The following is a 21,694-nucleotide window of genomic DNA, read 5'->3' on the forward strand; positions in this document are numbered from 1 at the left end:
ACCCTTCAGGTCTTCTCGCGGACCCTTTTCCCGTTGTCGCTGGTGGGCGTCTGGTACGTTGGGTGTAGTCGGCATTCTCCTGGCACTTCTTCCCAATCGGATGCCCGTGAACTCCTGATTTGACTGCCTGATCAAGTCGTTACCGACACTTGAGTTCCTCTGTCCAGATTTTCTTGACTCCCCCGACCTCTGTCCCGGCAACCTCTGTCCCAGCAACCTCATCCCAGGTGCAGCCTTTCCCCCAGCTCTTCCCCTGGGCAGAGACAGCCCCCTTGTTTCACCGTGGGAACTTCTAACAACAAGGGAAGTGTCCTTAGTTGTGAATAGAATAGTCTTTAATAATTTTAAGCAAATTCTCTCTCCCCCCTTTTTTTAAATGCTAGAGCTTGAAGTACTGTATGTTTCTAAGGTGAGTCAGGTAAAGGAAGAAGGAAGGGAGTGAGGCTTTTGTGCTGAGCAGGAAATAGGACGTGGTTCTCCAGGAAAAGCGACACTGAGGCCCCTGTGGGGCGTGGTGCAGCTGTCTGCAGCAGGACGTGAGACTCGTTTTTCCTGGGTTCTGGAGCCTTCTTGAATTCCGAGTTAGAGTGGATTTTTAAGTTGGTTTATTTAGGACTGTTGACACAGACGCACAGTTGCTGACGTGTATGCTTCGGTGAATCATTCCTCGGGTGGAAGGTGTGACTTGTCTGATGATGAGAATTGGAAGGTCTAAGTATGTCCTTTTTATCCATTCCTGAAACCCCTCAGGGTCAGCTGAATCCCAGTGTTTCTTATAGTAGCGGTCAAGCGGATGTCCAGGTTCTTTCTTCTTTTCCTCCCTTAGGGGATGTGTCCTGTGGGAGCAGCCTCTCCTTGGCTCTGTAGTCTTTACTGAACCCCGAAGTTACCTCCCGTGTATTCGTGTTCCAAGAGCATTAACATCGGTTTGGCAATCTTTCTAACACCACTTCAGTGCATCCAGTTTTGTCGTAATGATTTAGGGTTACCAAACATTTTTCCCTCAGACCTGTGCTACACGTTGTACACATCAGCATGTTAACTGTCCAAGTGCATTACCAAGCACACTACAAAATGATAATGTAATATATATCATTTGACTCTTCTTATCTAAAGCTATTCGATATTCCCATTTTCTTACTCACAATTACATAAGCCAAGTGAAAACTGAAACTCGGTTTGGTGGTTTCAGAGAAGGGAATCCTTTCCGGTGGTTTCCCACTGCGATGTCAGAGGTCTGTGGCTTTGTTTATGTCTGCTCAAGTCCCGATAAGGGGAGGCACCTTTCTTCAAGGGGCCAGGAGTCGCATTTCCTGCCTTTGGGTTGACGTGACCCCCGGTGACAGAGCCGACTGGGCCCTTTGCTGCTGGAGGCCTCTCTCCGGGCCGCTGTCAGCGGTGGCTCGGCTTCCATCTCCATGTATGGCCTCGGGAGGGCGGAAGGGACACAGCTGGGCCTCTCCATTTACGGTCCCCGGAGGAGTCGAAAAGAGTGGTTGGGGTGTTCTTGGAGGCAGCAAGTAGACATGGTGAGATAAAAATAAATGGGCAGATGTTTGCAATTCCAATTCCAGTCTCTGCCGGGAGGGCAGAGGGTGCCGGGATGGGGGGTGTGCAGCGAGCCTGCTGAGCTCCACTCCAGGCCTCTGCCTCCCTCCATCGAAGGCTGCCCACGACACATTCCCCAAGTTCATTTGTTCTAGAAAGTCTTGTGTTGCGTACTTGTGACTCTCCTTTACAAAGACAAGGAAGGAGCCCCTTTCAAGAGTGTACTTTCAGAAACCCCAGTTCCTCAAGGCGTCCCTGGAGGCACCAGAAGAGAGCTGGAGAGGGAGAATGGCGAGGGCGCTTCTGCAGGGGGAGGCCGGCTGAGCCCGGGTTCAGGGGACACCAGTCACTGCTCTGTTGTTATCGGAGAACACTGTCATCGCCTGTGTCCCGCTCTTATTGTTCCCTTTGCCCATGTAGATTTCTGGCATCGAGGGAAGTGTTGTATAGTGTCTTGTCGTTTGTCAGCTGTGATGTAAAGATGCTGAAATTTCACGGAGGTTCTGTAAAGGACTCTTGAGTCAGTGCGGGGAGAGCAGGTGACATTCTGGCTTACATCATAGAAAGTAATCCTGTGTCTAGGAGGAATGTCGGGTCTGGCTAGGCGTCTGCGGGAAGCCAGAGGTGAAGTGGTCTTGTGCAGGTGTGGCAGGGAGTGTTGGCAGCCCCCAGAGGAAAAGGGCCTTCTTGTCCGGGGAAGTTCTCAGAGTGAAACCCAGGGAAGCAGAAGGGACAACGGGAGGCACAGGTGGGACAAGGAGGGACTGCAACTGAACTACTTTTGTAAGCAGGAAATAAGTCCTTGATTTGTCTTTTGCAGAATCATGTAAGATAGTGTAAGATGAATTATTAAAGCAAGGACACTGGGCCAATAATAAGAAACATGGCTTAGAAGACCACGAAGACAATCGAAGGCTGTGTGTGGACTTGCATAATGATATTCATTGGCTGTGCACTACAAGGTAGAAAAACAAGTAAAATAACACCCCCCACACCTGACTTTCGTCCCCCAGAAGGAATGATCAGCCTCGTTTGTTGGTTTGTTTAGCCGGCAGCGTTATTTATTTATTTATTTTTTAGATGTAGGCATTGGTGTATTGTTTCTCACTGATCCCTGAGACTCGGAGTCTGCAGCATCATTTACTTGACTTCTTTGAAATTTTAGCAGCTTCCCAAAGGCAGAGGGAGTTAGTAAGGAGTATGGACTGTGTGAGAAATGTGTTTTACTGGTGGTTTTGTGCAGGCGTTTGTTGTCACCCTGTATTCTTTCTCAATGAAGAGTAAGGAAGGGCTTCCTCTTTGCTTTGGGAAATTCTTCTTTCTGTCCTCCCTCCCTCACTTTCCCCCGAACTCCGGCACAGTAGCAGCTCTCTCTCTTCTGTGGCAGGCGTGCATCCTATTGGCTGGCTGGTATTTCTTGTTTTCTTTTTTTTTTCCCCCCTTATTCTTTTTAAGTGGGGGAGGGGTATAAAATATGTGTATGGGGTACATGCAATAATGTTGTTTTGGTTATTGTTTAATGGATTATTAATTGTAAAATAATGTTTTTGAATTATAACATGTTTGAGTAAATGCTAAATTAGTATTTTTTTCTAATATAATAATGAATTTGAAATCTAGCATTCCTGTAACAATGTGTCTGTGTTTGTCTGTCTGTGTCTGTCTAATAGTAATTAATATCTGTGGTCCGTACCTGGAAGAGGAAGTACAGCTTTAAAGGAATAACAAAAGACTTTGTGTCTTAGACCCTTCGCAGGTGTTACAGTCGGGTGAAAGAACATGGTGTTGGGAAAAGAAAGAGCAGTTACACATTTGAACAGTTGGAACAGGTGTTTGGTCAGGGAGGATGGGATGCTCAGCCCTGCCAGCCTGTACTTATTAACAGTAGTGGCTTGTACCAGGAGCTGGAGTCAGATGGCAGCACTATGGAGGAGTATTCACAGGAGGACTGGGGAAACCACAGTCAGGATCTCCATGGCTACCCAACAGAGCAGGAATTGGGTAAGGAAGCGACACGTCTGCTACTCGTGTATGTGTGTGTGTGTGTGTCTGTCTGTCTTTCTGTGTGCACCGGGACTGGTACCGCTCCCACAGTCAGCACGAGGCATATAGCCAGTTTATTTGGGGTGACCTTGGTTCAGGTTCACACTGCCTGCTAGTGCATGGCGTTGGTCACGTCGTGGTTTGGGCACCAGCAAACCTAACCGCACAGAGTCGCTTCCTCATCCTGAGCTCCCCAGGCGGTTCGGGTTGGACTCCGGTGCAGTTTTGCCTGTCCACCCCTCTCAGTTCTGTAGCGGCGGCTGCAGCAGCCACCGCACCGACTCCCGGCTCAGCGGCTGTGGATGTAACCGCCTTCCCCTTCCTTTATCCCAGATTCTTTTTCCTTGCTGTTTGTGATTTGGAAACGGTCCCCTTCCAGACTCCAGTCTGAACAAATGTGAGGGGAAGTCTGGGTTGTCTTTTAAAGGGCCCATGCTGGAGCTTCCTCAGCAGCCGTATTGCTTCAGACTTCATAGAGCATCCCCTCCCAACAATAGCCGGAATGATGCATCCACAGTCTTAACATTCCAGGTGGAAAATACAGCCCCCAGCCATCAAGTCTGTGAGCTCGTGGGGCCTAATGACGAGAGTATATAGACGTTGCTTTCTGTAGTGAATGCTCCGGTTTTGATTTTCCTGAATTGGAAATACCAGTCGAGTGGCTGCCGCCACCACTGCACCTCCACAGCAAGCGGTGTGGTGGGGGCTCACTCGCCAAGGTGTGGCTGCTCCGCCCCGAGGCTCCTGGGCAGCTCCCAGAAAGTGGGCAGGGCTGGCACTAGTGGTGTGTTTCCCCAGCTCAGGGTGACACAGAGATGCTAATCGGACAGGAACAGGATTTTCGTTTTTGTTTTTTAATTTCTCAAATATTGGAAGAGAGGGGAGAGAAGAAAGGGGCTATAAAAACTGTAAGAACAACACAATTTGAGAGAGAGACTTAAAGACTAGAAGGATAAAAAGGGCCAGTCACTGCTTCTTAATTTCACAACAGTGGTGAGGTCCAGATTGCTGCAACACCCAGCACTCTGGTGGCCGGGGAGGTTCAGTCTCCCAAATCTTTGGGCAAAAATAACATGCAGAACATGTTGATGCTGATACTGGGGAAATAATTGCTCTGTAAAACCTATACAGGAAGTCTGAATTGTGCAGAATTATTTTCATTCTTGTTCCTTTAGAAATCATGTTTGCGGTGAAATTAAGCTTTAAGCTCCTAGCTAGAAATCTGCTGGTGACCTTGAAGAATTTTATACTCGTAGAGCTGGTTTCTGATCTTGCATATAAATGTATGCATCTCATTATATAAGAGTTATATTTATAAATCTGGCATTGGGCAGTGTTTGAAACTGGAATTAAGTCCTCAAATTAGAAAGTAGATTGAATAGCAAACACATAGCTACTTAACTACATAAGTGTATGCCACCTCTGAGGAAAATATAATGTTTCCAAATCTTTGCTTTTCAGATGAAATACCTGTCACAAAGAGAACGTTAAAAATAAAACAAGAGTCTTCTGAAGAAGCACAGTAAGTAGAGGCTGCCCCTTACAAAAAACGCATGTATCTGAGTTTAGTGGGAGGGCCCCCTGAGCCATTTCACTGAGGAAGGGTATCCAGTCATTCCCCTCGTTCTCTGAGCTTCAGTTTTCCAGCGGTTGATCCCACATGCAGGGGATTTTGTATGCCGTCAGGAGAAATGAATGTGTTCCGTGAAAGCAAGCCTGTCTGCGGTGCTTGCCCGTGTGGGTGTGGATGCCTGGATGTGTAAGCAACACGGACGGATGGGTCACGGGACCGCGAGGTGACCTGGTGTGAGAGGGGGGCTAGCCGGGCACTTACATTTCTTGTAATACCACATTTTGAGAATCCAGAAGCAAGCTCTTAGGTGACCTTAGTGTACATTTGGAAAGGAAAGCAGCATTCTGCTCATTCATTCAACGCACATATCAAGTACCTACTGTATGTCAGGCACTGGGGTACATCGGCCGGCAGACAAATCTCAGCAGATCTCTGCCTTTGGCCTGGCTCCTTAGTCTCATCTGCCTGGAGATCAGGAAAATAGGTTTGTTTTTTTTTTTAAAGCATTGACCCATGCAGAAATGTCCTATATCTTTTTTTTAAATTTTTTCCTTTTATTGATTCTAGAGAGAGAGGAAGGGAGGGAGAGAAACATCAATCAGTTGCCTCCTGCACATGCCCTGACTGGGAATTAAACTTATAACCTTTCAGTTTGCAGGACGATGCCTCACAAACTGAGCCACACTGGCCAGGGTGCATGGTCCTCTCTCTTAATCTCACAAGCAGCACAGTATAAATATTAGAAAAGTGATCAAGTGCCTTTGTGTCCTCTGAGAAGAGGGACAAGTCCCCAGGGACACCATGTTTCATCTCGATGGCCACTTCGACACTTGAGAAGCTCTCAAGACAAACTGAAGGGTGGGGGATAAATCCGGGGCAGTGTTGGCCCCAGGAAGCTGCTGAGAGCAAAATTTGTCATCTCCTTATCATCTTGCAAAGCAAGTCAAGGAGGCCAGACAGAGAATGACTGCGTGGGATATTCCCCAGTTTGTTCCAGAAGCTTTCCCCTAGGTTGCAGAACTGAATAGAAAGTTTCCAGGGTCCACTTCCTTCCAAGCAGCTTTAGTAAACCAGCACACACACCCTCGTTCTTGCTTGTGTTTGATCGTATGTGAGTGGTAGTTGAGTATTTTTAAAGCTAAAGTCTATGATTGATGTAGAGGGTAATAGTTTGTTGCTAAGCTCATATTTAACAAACTTCAGTCTTATAATATCAAAGTTTTGCCATGTTTGAGAATAAACTTGTAATTGTATATGTATATTTATGTGTGTGTATGTGTCTATGTATATATATATTTTGTGTGTGTATATATATTTCGTGTGTATATATACACAGACACACACACACGGATCCAGCATGTACAAAAAGAATTTCCTGCATTTTCTGTCTTAAACTTGTTAACTGTCCAAATCAAACTCAAAATTTCTTTTCTTTCCCTCTTTAAAATATTTTCTAGAACAATCTCAATTCATTTTCTTGAATTTTTATCTCAAAAGCCAAACCTAACATGAATCTTTTTCTTCTTTTTTTATTTAAAGATTTATTTATTTATATATATATTTTTAGAGAGGGAAGGGAGGGAGAAAGAGAGAGAGCGAGAAACATCAATGTGCGGTTGCGGGGGGCTGTGGCCTGCAACCCAGGCATGTGCCTTGGCTGGGAATCGAACCTGCGACACTTTGGTTCGCAGCCTGCGCTCAATCCACTGAGCTATGCCAGCCAGGGCTAATCTTTTTCTTCTTAATTCTCAAATCCTAATTCTGTTTTGTACTAACAGTTCTTTTAAATTTGAGAGTAATAATGAATTTCAGACAAATAGAAGAAAATGTCGTTTTCTTTTTGCCTCAGGCCATTACTCATAATCGGTTGTCTATTTTTGTGCAGTAACCATGTATGGGCCAAAATTGTTGAACTTTCAGAATTTCCAGCTTAGAAATTAAGATGTTCATTATTTTCCGTGATACTGGATGCCTTTCTGAATACAGCATTCTTCACTTGCCTTTAGTAGTTGGGTCTGGAGGCCATGGGGAGCATCGTAATAGCCCCTTGAAATGCATGGCCCTTGGGTTTCCGAAGTCCTAGGGCCTTGGGTATCAACAGTTGCTCAGGTCCATACAGCCAGCCTACATAAGTAATGGAGAACAGTTTGTCGTTCGTTCCTAGAAATGTCCTAGTGAAGAGTGTTTCTCAGCTTTTAACACTGTGCTTTTCTAGACCTGCCCTGTCCATTGTGGAGGCTCCTGACCACACGTGTTTATTTAACCATAGTTTCAAATTGTAACTAAAACGACCTCACTCACCCTAGCCATGTTTTAGTCGCCAGTGGCTGCCATGTTGGACAGCACAGGTGCAGAATATCTCCATCATGGAGGAACATTCTGCTGGAGAGTGCTGACCTGGACACCTGAGGAATTTCATATTTATTTCTCTTTCTAGGAAGAGAGACATCATGCAGAATATTGTCCAGATTTTGGAATCAGTGCAGTTGAAATGGGAACTGTTTCAGAGCTGGACAGACTTCTCAAGGCTTCATCTTTCTAACAAACTGGCCATTTTTGGGATTGGTTACAACACCCGTTGGAAAGAGGATATCCGCTACCATTACGCCGAGATCAGCTCCCAGGTGCCACTCGGCAAACGGCTCCGCGAGTACTTCAACTCCGAGAAGCCCGAGGGGCGGATCATTATGACCCGAGTGCAGAAGATGAACTGGAAAAACGTTTACTACAAGTTTTTAGAGATCACAATTAGTGAAGCGAGGTGTCTGGAGCTGCACATGGAAATTGACTGGATACCCATTGCCCACTCCAAACCAACCGGTGGGAACGTTGTTCAGTATTTATTACCGGGAGGCATTCCCAAAAGCCCGGGCCTCTATGCCATTGGCTATGAAGAATGTATGGAAAGGCCCTCCTCACCCCACATGGAGCAGAGTTCCCTGGACCCGGGAAAGGAGGGCAGGGTTGACTTGGAGACCCTTTCGGCACAAGCCTCGTTGCAGGTGGAAACAGAACCCACCCGAATCGTCTACTGCTACCTCGGGATCGCTGAGGTCAGGACTCTGCAGCAATGCTTATTTCTACATTTCCAAGCCAATACCAAAACCTTCAGCAAAGATTGGGTTGGTATTAATGGGTTTCTGTCTCAGAACTGCATTGTGGATCCTGGCGTCTCCCCCAAATCTATCTACATCAAGTTTGTGGAAGTAGAGAGGGATTTTCTTTCCGCTGGCTCTTTAGTTGAGTGCCTGGAAAAAGCCATCGGGTATCCCTTAAAATTTAACAACTGAATGTCATCCTTCATAAGGATTTGGGCTCTTACCTCTCTCCTCTCACTTCCCCTTGCCCGACTGCCCCGCCCAGATGCTGCCGTCAGACTCTCCATGGAAACGCGTTCCACCACTGGGCCAGCACACCTCCTAAGGAATCACAGTGGACTCTGAGCAAACAAAACAGACCTCACCTGAACATGCTCGTTTTGAGCAAATGGGATTTACAGCGAACTTGCATGGTGGGTCAGCTGTTTCTTTTTTAAAAACAAAAAATTTTAAATGGATGTTAGAGCCCTAATATAAACAAATGTAGGTACATTCCATATTGGACAAAACTTATACTTTCAGTTTCATATGAAATTGAAAAATTGTATTTTTTTCACAATGTTTCATTTTTACACATCTCTATGTCTCTATATAAGTATTATTTACAACCCTGAATAAATAAGCAATAGATAATGGCAAGTTAAATCTTGAGTCACAGTAAATAAGACTGTTTTTCAATATCACCTTTAGCTACTATTGTATATAATTTAGAGTTTCATTTTTTTCACCAGCCAAGTGTTTTGCTATTCCCAATCAGTGTTGCCTGCAACGTTTCTGTGATGTACCCCCTTTACGGTTGTGTTGCCGTTTAAACATTTTTTTAAAAAATTAAAGTTATTCCTGGCCTCTTGGCGTACTAGTTGGGCTCTTTGTAGCAGAGCGTGGCCACGCGGACGGCGGGCACTGCGCCACGACCTCCTGCTGAGGACGCGCAGGACCGTCGGAGCAGGTGTCTTCCGCTTCCCCGCGCTCATCCCGCTGACCAGTGTCGTCCCTTGTCAGAGCGTCCTAAAGGTCACTGGACATTTCACGTTTCTTTGTTATGTATTTTAAAAAAAGATTTTATTATTTATATTTAGAGAGAGGGGAAGGGAGGGAGAGATGGAGAGAAACATCAATGTGCGGTTGCCTCTCCTGTGCCCCCTAAGGGGGACCTGGCGTGCACCCCAGGCATGTGCCCTGACTGGGAATCGAACCGGCAACCTTTTGGTTCATAGACTGGCACTCAGTCCACTGAACTATACCAGCCAGAGCTCAGGTGCTCTACTATAAGTGGACTGCAGATGCAGGTAAGAGCTATAATTCACCCTGTTTTTCTATACTATTGAAGATAAAATTGCATATTGATAAAAATATTAGTTCCCACTACCAGTGATTTTCTCAGTCTGATATGTCTCATTTAGTTGATGCTTATTTTTCTAAGGGCTAGAGAGCTTATAATCAATAGGATTTTAAAATATCATCTGAGTCTAGGTTTATGTAATTAGCTGGGTTCTGATTCAACTCCTGAAAGTGGTGCTAGTTCAGAGACAGCATAAATATTCCGGGATGTTTTGAGTGTGGCACCTCTTCTCCCTGGGCACAGTCTGCAGGTAGCGGGCCTTCGGACATTCTCGTGAGCGTGCCCTTCTCCGAAACTTGAAGTCACAGTCCGACAGGCTGAGGCTCCACTGACCATCTCGTAGCAATAATCTCACAGTACTCAGTGCTGAGTGTTGCAGGAAAAAGCACTATTACCAGTACTACAGGCTTCCCTAAAACTCTGCCACTTACCAGCCCCCAAACTAACGTTACCCTCCATGCATCTTTTTCTGAACCCGCCTCCGTGGCTATTAAGTACTTAGCTTGAACAGAGCAGTTTATGAACATTGCTTGAGACATTTTAGATCTACCTCTCTTTACTGAGAATGTGGACTGCCAGGGCACTGGGAGCAGCTTGGGGAAGATGGCAAGGCTGGTCCAGTCCATGATTTCACTATCAGGCTTTGGATGGGTGAGGGACAGGGGAAAGAGGGCAGGGCTGAGCACTGGGAAATGGAAACTTTGAAAGAAAGTAGCTTTGGTACTAAATATCCAGTCTCTGGCCAGAACATTCTAGAAAAGAGGACATCAGGGTGTCAGATAACTACATGAACATGGCTTAAAACAAAAAATGGGCTATTTAAACCTTAATGAAACCTTAGAACAGACTCAAGGGGGATGGAGGCACTCCAGTCGAACATACGGATGAGCGTAAGAAAATGCTCTAGAGGTCTGAGGTGTGACTGGAAGAAACGCCAGTGGCTGGCGAGTCACTGAGCATATGGCACCGTGAACTGAGCTCTGGCACACAATGTGGTGATGCCAGGGGTCCCCTGGTCATTCACAGGTCGGCCATCTGTGCCAATGTTCTCACCTAACACAAGGGAGCAATGTTCACCCTAAAATGCATCTCAGCAAAAATGTAAAGCAATGGAGCTGCTCCGCTCACTTCTACCACTTGACTACCAGAAGGGGAAAGGGTTGGAAGAGGAGGTAGTGTGGAAATTCTGTGATGGGTGAGGGCAGTGAGCCAGGCCCAAAGAGACTGACACTGTGTCCCATGGAAACAGTCGCTGCCTGCAAGTCTCGGGTCGCAGCTTTCCTTCCAATGTTGCAAATTATCCAGGATCCGAATTCTGAAGGAAAAGTTAGCTACATGAGTGAGTGTTGAGACTATACCTAGCACTTAGCAGCGGTGAGCGCAGTCTGTACAATCAGATGCTTCGGGATTTCTGGGATATGCAACCAAGCGACTTTGAACCACATTTCTGGAGTTTCTTATTTGGGACTTAACCCTGGTCTGGACAGAAAGGAGGGCTGTTCACAAGAAGTCTGCAATATTGACTAAAGTCAAGAAAAATTTGAGTGTAATAGAATAGAAAAATCAAACCAACAACTCCGCCCACCCCCCATGCACACACAAATATTTGACAATTTCAAGTTTGCGGGTCACTGGGTAAGGGCATGAGACTGGCAGTTACCTGTTTCTGTTGCATTCTCTGCCCCTGAGCTGCCAAGTTTTCGATCCCAGAGTTTACACTGGCAGTGTAGTGTCTGCAGGGGCGGTTCTCAAAGCCACTGCCTGGCAGGTATTTAAAGAGCGGCCGGCCACGCAAGTCACACTAGGAAGCAGCAGCTGGGAGGGTCCGGGTGCAGTGCAGGTACGAGGTACGCACTCAGTGTTAGATCAGGACTGTTGGGGGTGAAGGGAATCCAGGGGCCCTGGCGGCTTTTCTTCCCAGCCAACTGTCACCCACAGCAGGCAGCGCCAGGAATTCGTGGTTATAGTTTTCGTCTTTGGTGGCCTTTGCGCGGAGGCTGAGCTGTGCCTGGAGGAAGCGTCTTTGTTTTGGCTGGGGGACCGGGACAGAACAGGTGCGCGGCCGCCAGGGGGCGCAGGGGGCGGGGGAGGCGCGGGCAAATTAAATTCGCCAGAACAAGATCTAGTCCGAGGAATTACAGAATCAGAACAGATCTGAGGAGGGGTGGGAAGCCGAGACGACTCGGGGAGTAAAGCCGCAGAGGGGCTCCATCCAGCCTCTCCGCAATCCCCTCCTCCCCAGGCAGCTTAAAGCCGGGGGGCGGAAGTGTGCAGGAGTGGGTAGCTGGGAGCGCGGCCCCTATTGCCTCAGTTTCCCACCCAGCGCCCGGGGCGTCCTCGCACCAATCTGTCCCCAGCTCGTGGGGACCAGGCACAAGACCCGATGACCCTTGGGCCAGGGTTTAGAGCGTCCCCGAGGACGTGCTGAGAGCCCGCCCCTCGCTGTCCACAGGTGAAGACGGTCCCTGCGCCGCACTCGCGCACGCAGCCAGGCCTGCGGTGCAGCCCCGGGCTGCGGGTTACGACAGGGAGTGCGGCTTTGGCCCCCTCACCCGCTGCGCCCGGCCTCCCACCGCCCACCCTCGGTGCCGCAGTTCCTCCTGTCGGGCGGCCTGGTCCGGGCAGAGGAGGCCGTACGCCACTCCCTCACCCGCCCTCCGCGCAGCTCCAGCGGCCCGCGCTTACCACCACCCCCTACCCCCGCCCTGGGAAAGCGTTCATTGCGACTGTTGGACTGGCCTTCTGGCGCCTACCCTGCCGGTTGGTCTCCCACACTGCGGAGCCCCGATGGCAAAGCTCCGTCCCCCTCTTCTTCCTTCAGGAAGGCCGCCCGGGTAGGCTCGGAGCGGGTTAGTGGGTAAGTGTTCACGGCCGGCCGTTTATGGTGTGAAAGTGTGGATGGACGCCGGGGAACCCCCAAAACTCCCGCCCGCCCATCCCCCCGCCCACCCCACGGAGGGTGAGGTTGTGGCTGTACTCCGACCATCCGGACCCTTCTTGTCCCCTGCCCCAGGCTGGTGGGAGCCCACCGGGCTTACCCGACCCCACCCTGCGCGCTGACCGGGTCACAGCCACGAGATCCCGGAGCACTGGGAGGCTCACCCGTGCGCCCCGCCCAGGAGGACACCTCTCCGCCCCTTCGAATTCCCCGCCCCCTGTCCCTGTCGGTCCCCACCCCGCCACCAGCTCTCAGGCACACACACGCAAACACTCTGACTGCCCTCAGTGTCAGTGGCCCGGCTCCCCTCCCGAGTCTGCTCCAGCTCCAGCTGTCGCGCGACCTCGGTACCTGTTGGTGAGGGTGCCCCAGACCCAGCGCCCCTGACCATCGGGGCCAGGGAAAGTCATGGTGTCCCTACCCGGGGCCCCTGTGACCAATCTGCTGCAGGTTTTGTTCCTGGGACTGAGTACCTTCGGTGAGTTAAACCCAGAACCAGGAGGGGACTTAAGGGGGAGATGGGGTAACCCCGACCCTGAGGGAGCTGATTTGGGGTCTGATGAGAAACTGGGTGGGACCGGATGCCACCTCTTACTCTACACGCGGACGCACACCCTCCTCTCCCCACCCAGGGCATCCCTGCCGGTGCTGACTCTCTCCACTCTTTCGGGACAGCTCCCGCTTCCCTTTGGGGTGTGTGGTGGGAGAGAGGGTAAGGGCATCGCCAGGGTAGGCTTCTGGGGTGAGCTCGGAACCATTCCTCACCCCCACTCTCTACCACCACCCAGCAGAGCCGGATGAGCTGAGCTTCTAGATGAGACGCTGGCTAAAGAGCTTAAAGACTTAGCTCCAGCTCTGTCCTGCCCTCACCCCCCCACACAGGCTGATGCACAGGAGCCCCCCACCCCTGGAATTCCCTGGTTTGACGGTTTGACACCCGCACTTCATTCTCTTCAGTGCTCCAGCCCAGATCCACACTCCGGCCCGCTCCTCCTGCTTCCTGTCCTGGGAATGAAGGGAGGTGCCCCAAAAGCATGACCGGGAGGTCGTTTGGGATACAGGAAATGGGGGAGGGCTTTGAATGCCTACGGGAGCAGAATTGTGACACCCCCCCAGAGGTCCACTACCCTCCTTGGTTCCCCGAGCTGAAGGGACCTAGAAAACAGAGAGCAGGGCCTCAAAGAAAGAGGGGGGCCACCTCCTAGGAGCAAGTGCTCAAGGCGTGTTGAAAGCTCCCAGGAGTGTCCAGGAGCTCAAGTTGGCCGGACAGAGGAGAAAACGACCCGGCAGAGACTGAGCCTGTACCGCGGCTCCCTCCCAGACTTGCTGGCCATTCCTCTTCAGGGGTGCCTGGTCTGGGGAGCGGGGCGGTGAAAGGTAGGTTAGGCGAGGGCAGCTTGAATTCATGTCTCTCAGTTGGAGGTCGACGTGGGACGAGTAAGGCCAGGAACAACATAGACTGAAATTCCGCACTGATAGGGACTAAGGTGGGGACCATCTAAGTCTTACCGGTGTCCCCTGTCGCCTGGTCCCTACCACAAGGATGTTGGGGCAGGAAGTATTAGGGGCCCCAGACAAAGTGGGGCTCAAGGGTGGCTCACCAGTCGCCAGAGCCTGGACAGCTTCCTGCCCCTTTAGGCTCGGTGGGCCTGTGCCAGAGTACCCCAACTTCTCAGCACCCCCAACTTCAACCTCAGCGCTTCCTTCCCTTCTGCACCCTGCCTCCAACTCCCCCATCCCCCTTCCTGCTGGGGGTCTCCAAAGCAGGGGCAAAAAATGCATGTTGGCTGCCTGGGTATCTCCCGTCCCTCTCCTGCGGCCCTCCCCCACAGCCCTTATTAAACTCTGAGCTTCAGTTTTTGCAGCGACAGCCAGGGCTCGAAGTCCCTACCTGGTGGCAGAGGGATTGCTGAGCTCCCCCAGCCATGTGAGGGTTAAGTGGCCCTGGGGACCTGGGCTCCGGGGCTGCCACTGGCTCTGCCCACTTGGGCCTCTGCAAGGCCCTTGCGCTGAGCTCCTCTGTGGCCCAGCTCTGCTGCCCCTGGGGCGTGAGAAGCCCGAGGGGGGAGTTTCTCAGAGAAAGAGGGAGACTAAAAATAGTAGCCCTGGGGAGCAGGCCCGTTTTCGTTCTCCTCTGGCCCTCGCTCCAGAGAACGCGACAGAGGGTCCCTTTCCTGGGCTGCTCACGTCTCCTTCACCCAAACCCAGCCACCCCCTCTTCTCCTGATGGCACTGTGGACCCTGGGATCGCAGAGGGAGCAAGAGGGGGGACTTCTGCCCCAGCAGACACCCAGAAACAAGGCAAAAGCCTCAGGCCTCTTCAGCTCCTGGTTTCTGGCGGGGGTGGGTGGGGGTGAGACAGGGAGCGTTTGTCCAGAAGTGTGTCCATTACTAACCATCTGAACCGCCCTCTTCCACTTGCAAAATGAAATTACACAGGGGGCCTGGGGGCAGCTGCTGAGGCGGGTAGTGTGGGGTTTCTGTAGGAACTGCCTGGCCTCCCTGAGCACTGCAGAAGGTGGGGGTGGGCGGGGGGTGTCCCGGGGGGCACTAGGTTCCTTGAGACGGTGGTTGTTTCTGCCTCTAGAGCCTCCGGCCCGGCCCCCCCAACCCCCCCCATCATTGTCTTCTAGCTTATCTCTGGGCACAAGTTTCCTGCCTGGTCTGCAGGGACACGCCAGGAAACGGGAAGGGGGGCGGCGTGCTGCTTCGCAGGCTAAGGAATAGGTGTGGGGCTCTGTAAAGACGCTGGGCGGGAAGCCATGGGGGTGGCGCATCCTGACCCGAGGCCTTCAATGGGACTGCCCGGAGGGCAGAGGGTCCGGACTGGCCTCCGTCCCTGCGGCTGGTCACCAGGCAGAGGTGGCAGTGCAGAGTGCCAATGCGTAGGGCGGCCAGCATCCTCAGCCCCAGCGGGATAGGAACCCGAGGGTAGTCCCCTCAATGGTTTAGGATTCGGCTGCCCCGTTGCCTCTCCAAAGGGCAAGAAGTGAGTGTTCCTGGACACCGAGGTACAACATCGATTCCATAGCCCCCCTGAAACCAGCACCCCAGTCCACCTGGACACTGGACACATAAAGCCACAGTCTCACACTTGATTGTTGGGGACCTTCATTCGTGATTCCCTGTGACCTCAGAGGACTCGCCCAAATCACCTGGACCCCCGGAGGGCCTGTGGGAACCTTCTGGGTCCCCACCAACCTCTTTCTTAGGGAGAGCACCTGTAGGGCTAAGAGATGGGGGGGTGTAGGGAGTGCGGTCATCCCTGCACTCCAGTCTCTGCTCCAGGGAGTTGAACAGAAGCCTTGGGTAACTGGTGACCGCCCAACCCCTCCACCCCTCTGTGGAGAATGCTTCGGTCCCCATCAGCCTTGTGGCTCCGGGCACCCCTGCCCCCGCCCTCCGGGAAACTGGAGGAGCAAGTGGGCTACCCAGAACGTAGATCCAAAGCATTAAACCTGTCCTTCCTCTTGGGTGTCGTTCCTCCTCGCTGGAAATCTGCCCCCTCTTTGGTGCTCTGAAATCTGCGCTTCCAGGTACAAGTAAGTGGCACATAAGTGCGTCACCCTCCCCACTGTAGCCCCAAAGGCTAGGGTGTCGGAGAATAAACACGTGCTGATGTCACGGACAGCAGGCCCTAGGGTCAGTCTCCCGGTGGTGTGGTGGTGTTCCAGCCTTCAGGAGTGGGACCCCGAGGCCACCCTCCTTGTCCGTCGTGTTGGCGGGACTTCCCGACCCTCTCGTCCTCCGCCCGGCCGTGTGCTCATGCCCCCTCGCTCTCCTCCCCAGCCCCCGGAGCCTGCGTCCAGGTCGAGCTGCACGTGCCTGAGGGCCTCTCCAGTCTGGAAGCAGTGGAGGGAGAGGATGTGGTGCTCCCGGCGTGGTACACATTTAAAGGGGAGAGGGCAGCGGCCAAGGTCAAGCCATGGGAGGTGCTCACCTTGATGTGGTTCTTGGAACAGAAAGGGAAGGATAAGAAACAGGTGAGGGAGGAAAGCAGCGCAGCTTTGACCCGTGGGGGCAGGGGCGGATGGAGCGAGCGGACGGCCAAGGGGGGCAGTGGGGAGGTGACGGGGCAGGGAAACGATGGGGACAAGAAAAGCTTCGGGAAAAGCAAGGTCCCCCTCACTGGTTTAATTTTGTTTGGATCTTGGAGGCGTCCCCAAAGAATTCTCTTTCCACCAACTTTCCCTAGAAATCTAGCACACACCACACAGAAAAGGGAGGAAGCATGGGCCTTGCCAGGGTGGTGGGAAAGCGAGGACTGTGGGTGGAGGTGGGAAGAATTAGGGCGGGTGTCCCCTATTCTCACCTCCTCAGGCAGTCATCGGCCACTGCGTCGGTACCCACCTTGAGAGGCAAGGCCACAATCCCCCATCTGGCCCTTTCCCTGACGTCACGCTGACAGTCGGTGACCGGTGCACCTGCAGCCACAGACACAGTTCTCAGTCCCTCTTACTTGCGTGGCTCCTCCCAAAGCCCCAGAAAGTGTCTTCGTGAGGTCATTTGATGAGTAAATCAGGGGTGTGTAGGAAAGAAACTCAGATTGCAGGGGTAGATCCAGGGTGCATAAGGCCCAAACTTGTGTATGTTTAGTGTGAGCAGGGGGCGTCTTCAAGACATAGAAGATGAAAGATCTCTTTAGATTTTGGATACACCCCTGCAATCTAAGTTCCTTTCACACGTAACTCCTATTTACATCTTGTCCTCACCCACATGACCACCTCTCCGAGCACCCCACGTGGGAGACGGAGAGACAGCACACAGGGGATCTTGAACTGTTATGGTGGAGAGGACGCGGGGGTGAGAGGGTGGCTAGGGAGACGGGGGAGGGGGGGGGGAGGGGGAGCTCCTACAGGTTACAGGAGACGGCGCGGGGGAGGGGTGTCTGAGGTCTGCAGTCTGGGGGCGGGGCCGGCGGAGCCTGGGGCACAGCGCAGGCTCCTAATAACGGGAGGTGTCACGCCCACACCAGGTGTTGTCGCACATCAGTGGGGCCACGTCGAGCGAAGCTGGAGTGTCCCTGGTCTACTCCATGCCCTCGCGGAATGTGTCCCTGCGGCTGCAGGGCCTCCAGGAGAAAGACTCCGGGTCCTACTTCTGCTCTGTGACTGTGCAGGACCGTCAGGGCAACAACAGGAGCCACAGCAGCAAGACTCTAGAGCTGGACGTTTTTGGTGAGTGGCGAGCGCACACTCCGCGACGGCTCGCCAGCCCCCAGGGGCCCAGGCGGGCACTCTCCAAAGGGCTGAATGTAAAGGTTGGAGGAGGGGCAATGGGGTGACAAAAGTCTGTTTGTGGAGAGGTTGGGGTGTGTGTGTATGGGGCGTCTGTTGGTCTCTTGGGCGTGAGTTTTTAACTTGTCTCATCTCCCCTCCCCCAGTTCCTCCAGCTCCCCCATCCTGCCATCTCCTGGGTGTGCCCCGTGTGGGCACCAACGTGACCCTGAGCTGCCAGACCCCAAGGAGTAAGCCCCTCGCCCTGTACCAGTGGGTGCGGCCACCCCCATCTACCCAGGTGTTCTACCCACCCACTTTAGGTGAGGGACTTGTGGGGACAAGTGAGACTGTGGCTGGGGCAGGGGGAAGAGGCAAGGCAGGCGCCAGAGGGCCTGGGCTGAAAAGGGAAGGCAGCGCTGCAAAGCACTGGGGAGCGGGAGGGGTGGGGGGGGCTGGAGAGAGAGGGCCCGCCAGGTGCAAGCCTGTGCTGGGTGCCTCACGTGCGGTGCTGCTCTGGTCCCGAAGAGGCTCTAGAGCTAGACGCCCGCCTGCACTCACACTCCAGCTGTGCTGCTCACCAGCTGTATGACGTGGTACCTCCACTCCCTCATTTTTGAAACGGTGTATCGGTAGCTCTAATCTGAAAACGCACCAGCTGCAAAAGTCATATTGGGGCTCTTGGAACTTCTCTTCAATTTTAATGAGATATAACTAATAGAACATTTTTAGTATGGAATATTAGATGCTTTTAGAAAAGTATTAATGATCAGGTATGGCAAAGGTGTCTATAGTAGGCAGTGTCCTTAATTTGTTCTTTATGCTGAAGTATTTGTTTTTAAATGTCTCAGAAAAAAAGGAAATAAGTAAAGCAAAATGTTAGCAACTATTGAATCTACATGGTAGGATTTTCATTTTGTGCCTTCCTTCTACTTTTCATTTGACCATTTTATAGTAATTTTTACATTTTTTTTACATAGTGCTTCCCTCATAGGTTTGTTTTGAAACTTTTATAAGTTAGTATGTAAAGAAGTTAGTCTTTGGTGGGCCATAAGCAGCCAATAAACTTGAACCGTTACGATTCTTATTTCATATAATTCCTTCAATACTATCCAGAGGCCCTATTGCCCCATTTTAGAAATGAAGAAATTGGGACCCAGGGAGAGCAACTAACTTGCTTAAAGTCACATGGCCTATTTTGGAGCCCAGGCCTCCTCATTCCTAGCTTAATATTCTTTCTCTCACAGTGCGCTGCCATTTAGAAACAAAAGTGAAACCCATGTTTTGAGTTTTCTGGGCATCGTTCTTCTCTAGCCTCCTTTCAGAGTCGGTCAGGACACTGAGCAGTGGGGATGGAGAGGGACCTGGAACCGGCAGTTCTGCAGCGGCGCGCAGAACCCGCAGAACCCAGCGTGCCCGTCGCCACACCCTTCCTCCCACCAGGGACCAGACAGCCGAAGGGGATATCACAGAGGAGTGGCGCGGTTTTCTTTTTTCCAATGGGAAGTAGGATCCCTGGCCTGATGGCTAAATTGTGTCCACAGATGCCGTCCGTGGGGCTTTAAGACTCAAAAACCTTACCACGTCTATGTCTGGAGTCTATACCTGCAGGGCCTCCAACAGTGTGGGCAGTGCCCAGTGCAATGTGACCCTGGAAGTAATCACAGGTCAGTGAGGGGTAAGTGGGGTTAAGGAGAAGACTGGTCAGTGGTCAGGGTGGGGCTGCAAGTGGGGTGGGGGGGTGGGATGGAGGCCTGTCTCCTGAAGTCTGTCACTGTGAGAGGGCAAGGAACTTGTCCTGGGCAAAGGGCTGTACAAAGGTGTGATCACTGGCCATTTCCCGCTTGCCAGGCACCTCTTCTGAACAGAAAAGGGAACATGTGAGCGGGGCCAGAGGGGTGGTTGGACTGGAGATGGTGGGGAACAGCCGGATGCCCCCTTAACGACGGGGTTTGTGCAGGGCCTGGGGCTGCGGTGGTTGCTGGCGCTGTGGTGGGCGCCCTGGTCGGACTGGGGCTGCTGGCCGCACTGGTCCTCTTGTGCCAACGCCAGGGGAAGGCCCTGGAGGAGCCAGCCAATGATATCAAGTAAGTGCCTAGTCCTGCCCAGGGCGACTCTCCCAGCTCCCCTTAGAGAGCTGGGAGTGCAGACACCTCGCCTCCAACGGAAGGGTGGGCGTCATCCCCGGGGGTGAACTTGAAGGGAGAGGAGACAGAGGTGGGGGGCGGGGAGACGGGGACAGGGGCACGCAGAAACCCTCAGTGCCCATTTCTGACCGCGCTGCTTCTTCAATGACTAGGGAGGATGCCGTCGCTCCTCGGACCCTGCCCTGGCCCAAGGGCTCAGACACCATCTCCAAGAATGGGACCCTTTCCTCAGTCACCTCATCACCAGCCCTCAGACCACCCCAAGGCCCTCGCAGGCCAGTTGCGGTGACCCCCACACCAAGCCCCGGCAGGGTCCCTACCTCTGCTCTGAGCCGCAAGGGTGCTGTCCCTGTGATGGTGCCTGCCCAGAACCAGGCCGGGTCTTTGGTGTGACGGCCCAGCCCGAGTGCTGGCAGAGCCCTCGAGTATCTCCCTTCCTAGAGAAACCACGATAGGGGTCGCCCTGGTGCAGAGGCCTGAGTCTCGGAGGGTGGCCACCTTCCAGATGGCCAGTCCTCTGCCCCCACCTTTCTTTACTCTGGAAAAACTGGGTCATGGTTAAGACTCAAACTTCCGGGAGGCAGGAGAAGAGGAAATGCACCTGGGATTAGGAAGAGCCTAAACTCCCTCCTGGGGCCTCCCTAACACTGCAGAGGAACGCTGCTGAGATTGGCTCCCCGCCCCCAAGGCCCTGGAGGCGCTGCCAATCAACGAGTGCCTCGCCCCCTGGATCTGGACCTCACCCTCTAACACTACCCTCCCAATCCAGCTCCCCAAATTCAAGTGACCTGTCCTGCTGACTTGGTTAGGTTTGGTCGGGGCAGCGGGTAGGGAAGATATTTGTTAAACTAACTTGAAATGCGTGTTTTGAAACGTGTGTTTTTGTTTGTATTTTACAAATTTCAATAAAGATACATCGTGTTTGTATGGAAAGTGAGAGTCACCTTTTCAAAGCTGGAATTCCCAGAAGTTGTTGAGGGTGATGCAGAGAGGACCCCTACCCAGGCCATGTCCCCAGGACGGCTTCTCCACGCGGCGTCCCCCCCGCCCCACCTTACTGGCTCAGGGTAGCTCTTCTAGAACCTTTAAAGGGGTCACTGCTGGCGGGTGGCATGGGAGAGGCACAGAGAGCTGGAGGCTGGGGGACGGAACAGCTCGGAGCAGCCGGGAGATGACATTGGTGCACTTTCTGCCGGAGCCCGGGCGCTCAGAGCTCGGGTGTGTGTGTGTGCGCGCGCGCGCTTGCTTGATCTCTGCTTCCCCTTCAGGGGCGGACAAGAGGACCCTGACCTGGGTTCCCCTCTTCCAGACAAACATACCTCCTCCGAGTCTCGGCCTTTGTGCCTGGAGAAAGCAGTGACTATGGGAGTGGGGAGGCGGCTGTAGTTGCCATGGAGACTCTTACCACAGCCCGTGGTGATAAAAGTGCTAGAGATAGGATCTCAGGGAGAACGGGAGGGGCTTGGAAGGAACCAGAATCTCTGAAGGGGTCAGAAAGGGTCTTCAGTGTTAGGACCCAACGTGGTGATGTCACTTGGCAGCTCACAGGTTGTCAGACCGCCGACCTCTGCCTCCGGGCTCTGGTGCTGCAGTTCGGACCCTTCCCTTCAGGCGCCCAGTCCCAGCCCTGTCCTTTCCCCAGGGCCCGACAGCTTCACAAATCTCGGGGAGGATTAGGGCTAAAATGGTTCCAGAACTGGGCCTGGAGAAGGAGAGGCGTTGCCTTACTCAAGGGCATGGGCCTCTCCCCTTGTTTGCGCTGAGATAGCCAGTCTCAACCCCTGCCCAA

The 21,694-nt window shown here is 52.4% G+C and overlaps 3 protein-coding genes across 10 annotated transcripts in view; all 3 read left to right on the forward strand.

Annotated features, from left to right (window-relative positions):
- Positions 1-9,108, forward strand: part of MSANTD2 (Myb/SANT DNA binding domain containing 2) — a 28,031-nt gene extending 18,923 nt beyond the window's left edge. For 2 of the 8 annotated variants that reach the window (XM_045860332.1, XM_045860335.1), the window contains exons 2-4: positions 3,450-3,549; positions 5,053-5,113; positions 7,602-9,108. In XM_045860332.1, coding sequence (XP_045716288.1) covers positions 3,450-3,549; positions 5,053-5,113; positions 7,602-8,454 — 1,014 coding nt within the window. In that variant the 3' untranslated portion in view covers positions 8,455-9,108. Of the gene's footprint in view, positions 1-17; positions 2,959-3,293; positions 3,550-5,052; positions 5,114-7,601 lie in introns of those variants that run through there. The other 6 variants (XM_045860331.1, XM_045860333.1, XM_045860334.1 and 3 more) reach the window with 6 other exon arrangements.
- Positions 9,109-10,713: 1,605 nt separating this feature from the next.
- Positions 10,714-12,903, forward strand: LOC123832537 (WW domain-binding protein 11-like). Its single transcript, XM_045860202.1, has 3 exons — positions 10,714-10,799; positions 12,063-12,461; positions 12,618-12,903. Exons 1-3 carry the CDS (start codon positions 10,714-10,716, stop codon positions 12,901-12,903), a joined length of 771 nt encoding a protein of 256 aa, XP_045716158.1.
- Positions 12,810-20,838, forward strand: ESAM (endothelial cell adhesion molecule). The gene is made up of 7 exons (XM_045860379.1): positions 12,810-13,020; positions 16,332-16,525; positions 17,518-17,719; positions 17,926-18,081; positions 19,303-19,425; positions 19,719-19,845; positions 20,058-20,838. The coding sequence occupies exons 1-7, from the start codon at positions 12,951-12,953 to the stop codon at positions 20,296-20,298; spliced, it is 1,113 nt and encodes a 370-aa protein (XP_045716335.1). The 5' UTR covers positions 12,810-12,950; the 3' UTR covers positions 20,299-20,838.
- The last annotated feature ends 856 nt before the right edge of the window (positions 20,839-21,694 follow it).

The sequence above is a fragment of the Phyllostomus hastatus genome, unplaced genomic scaffold, assembly GCF_019186645.2.
Source record: "Phyllostomus hastatus isolate PE091 unplaced genomic scaffold, TTU_PhHast_1.1 phas_scaffold_193, whole genome shotgun sequence".
Lineage (NCBI taxonomy): Eukaryota > Metazoa > Chordata > Mammalia > Chiroptera > Phyllostomidae > Phyllostomus > Phyllostomus hastatus.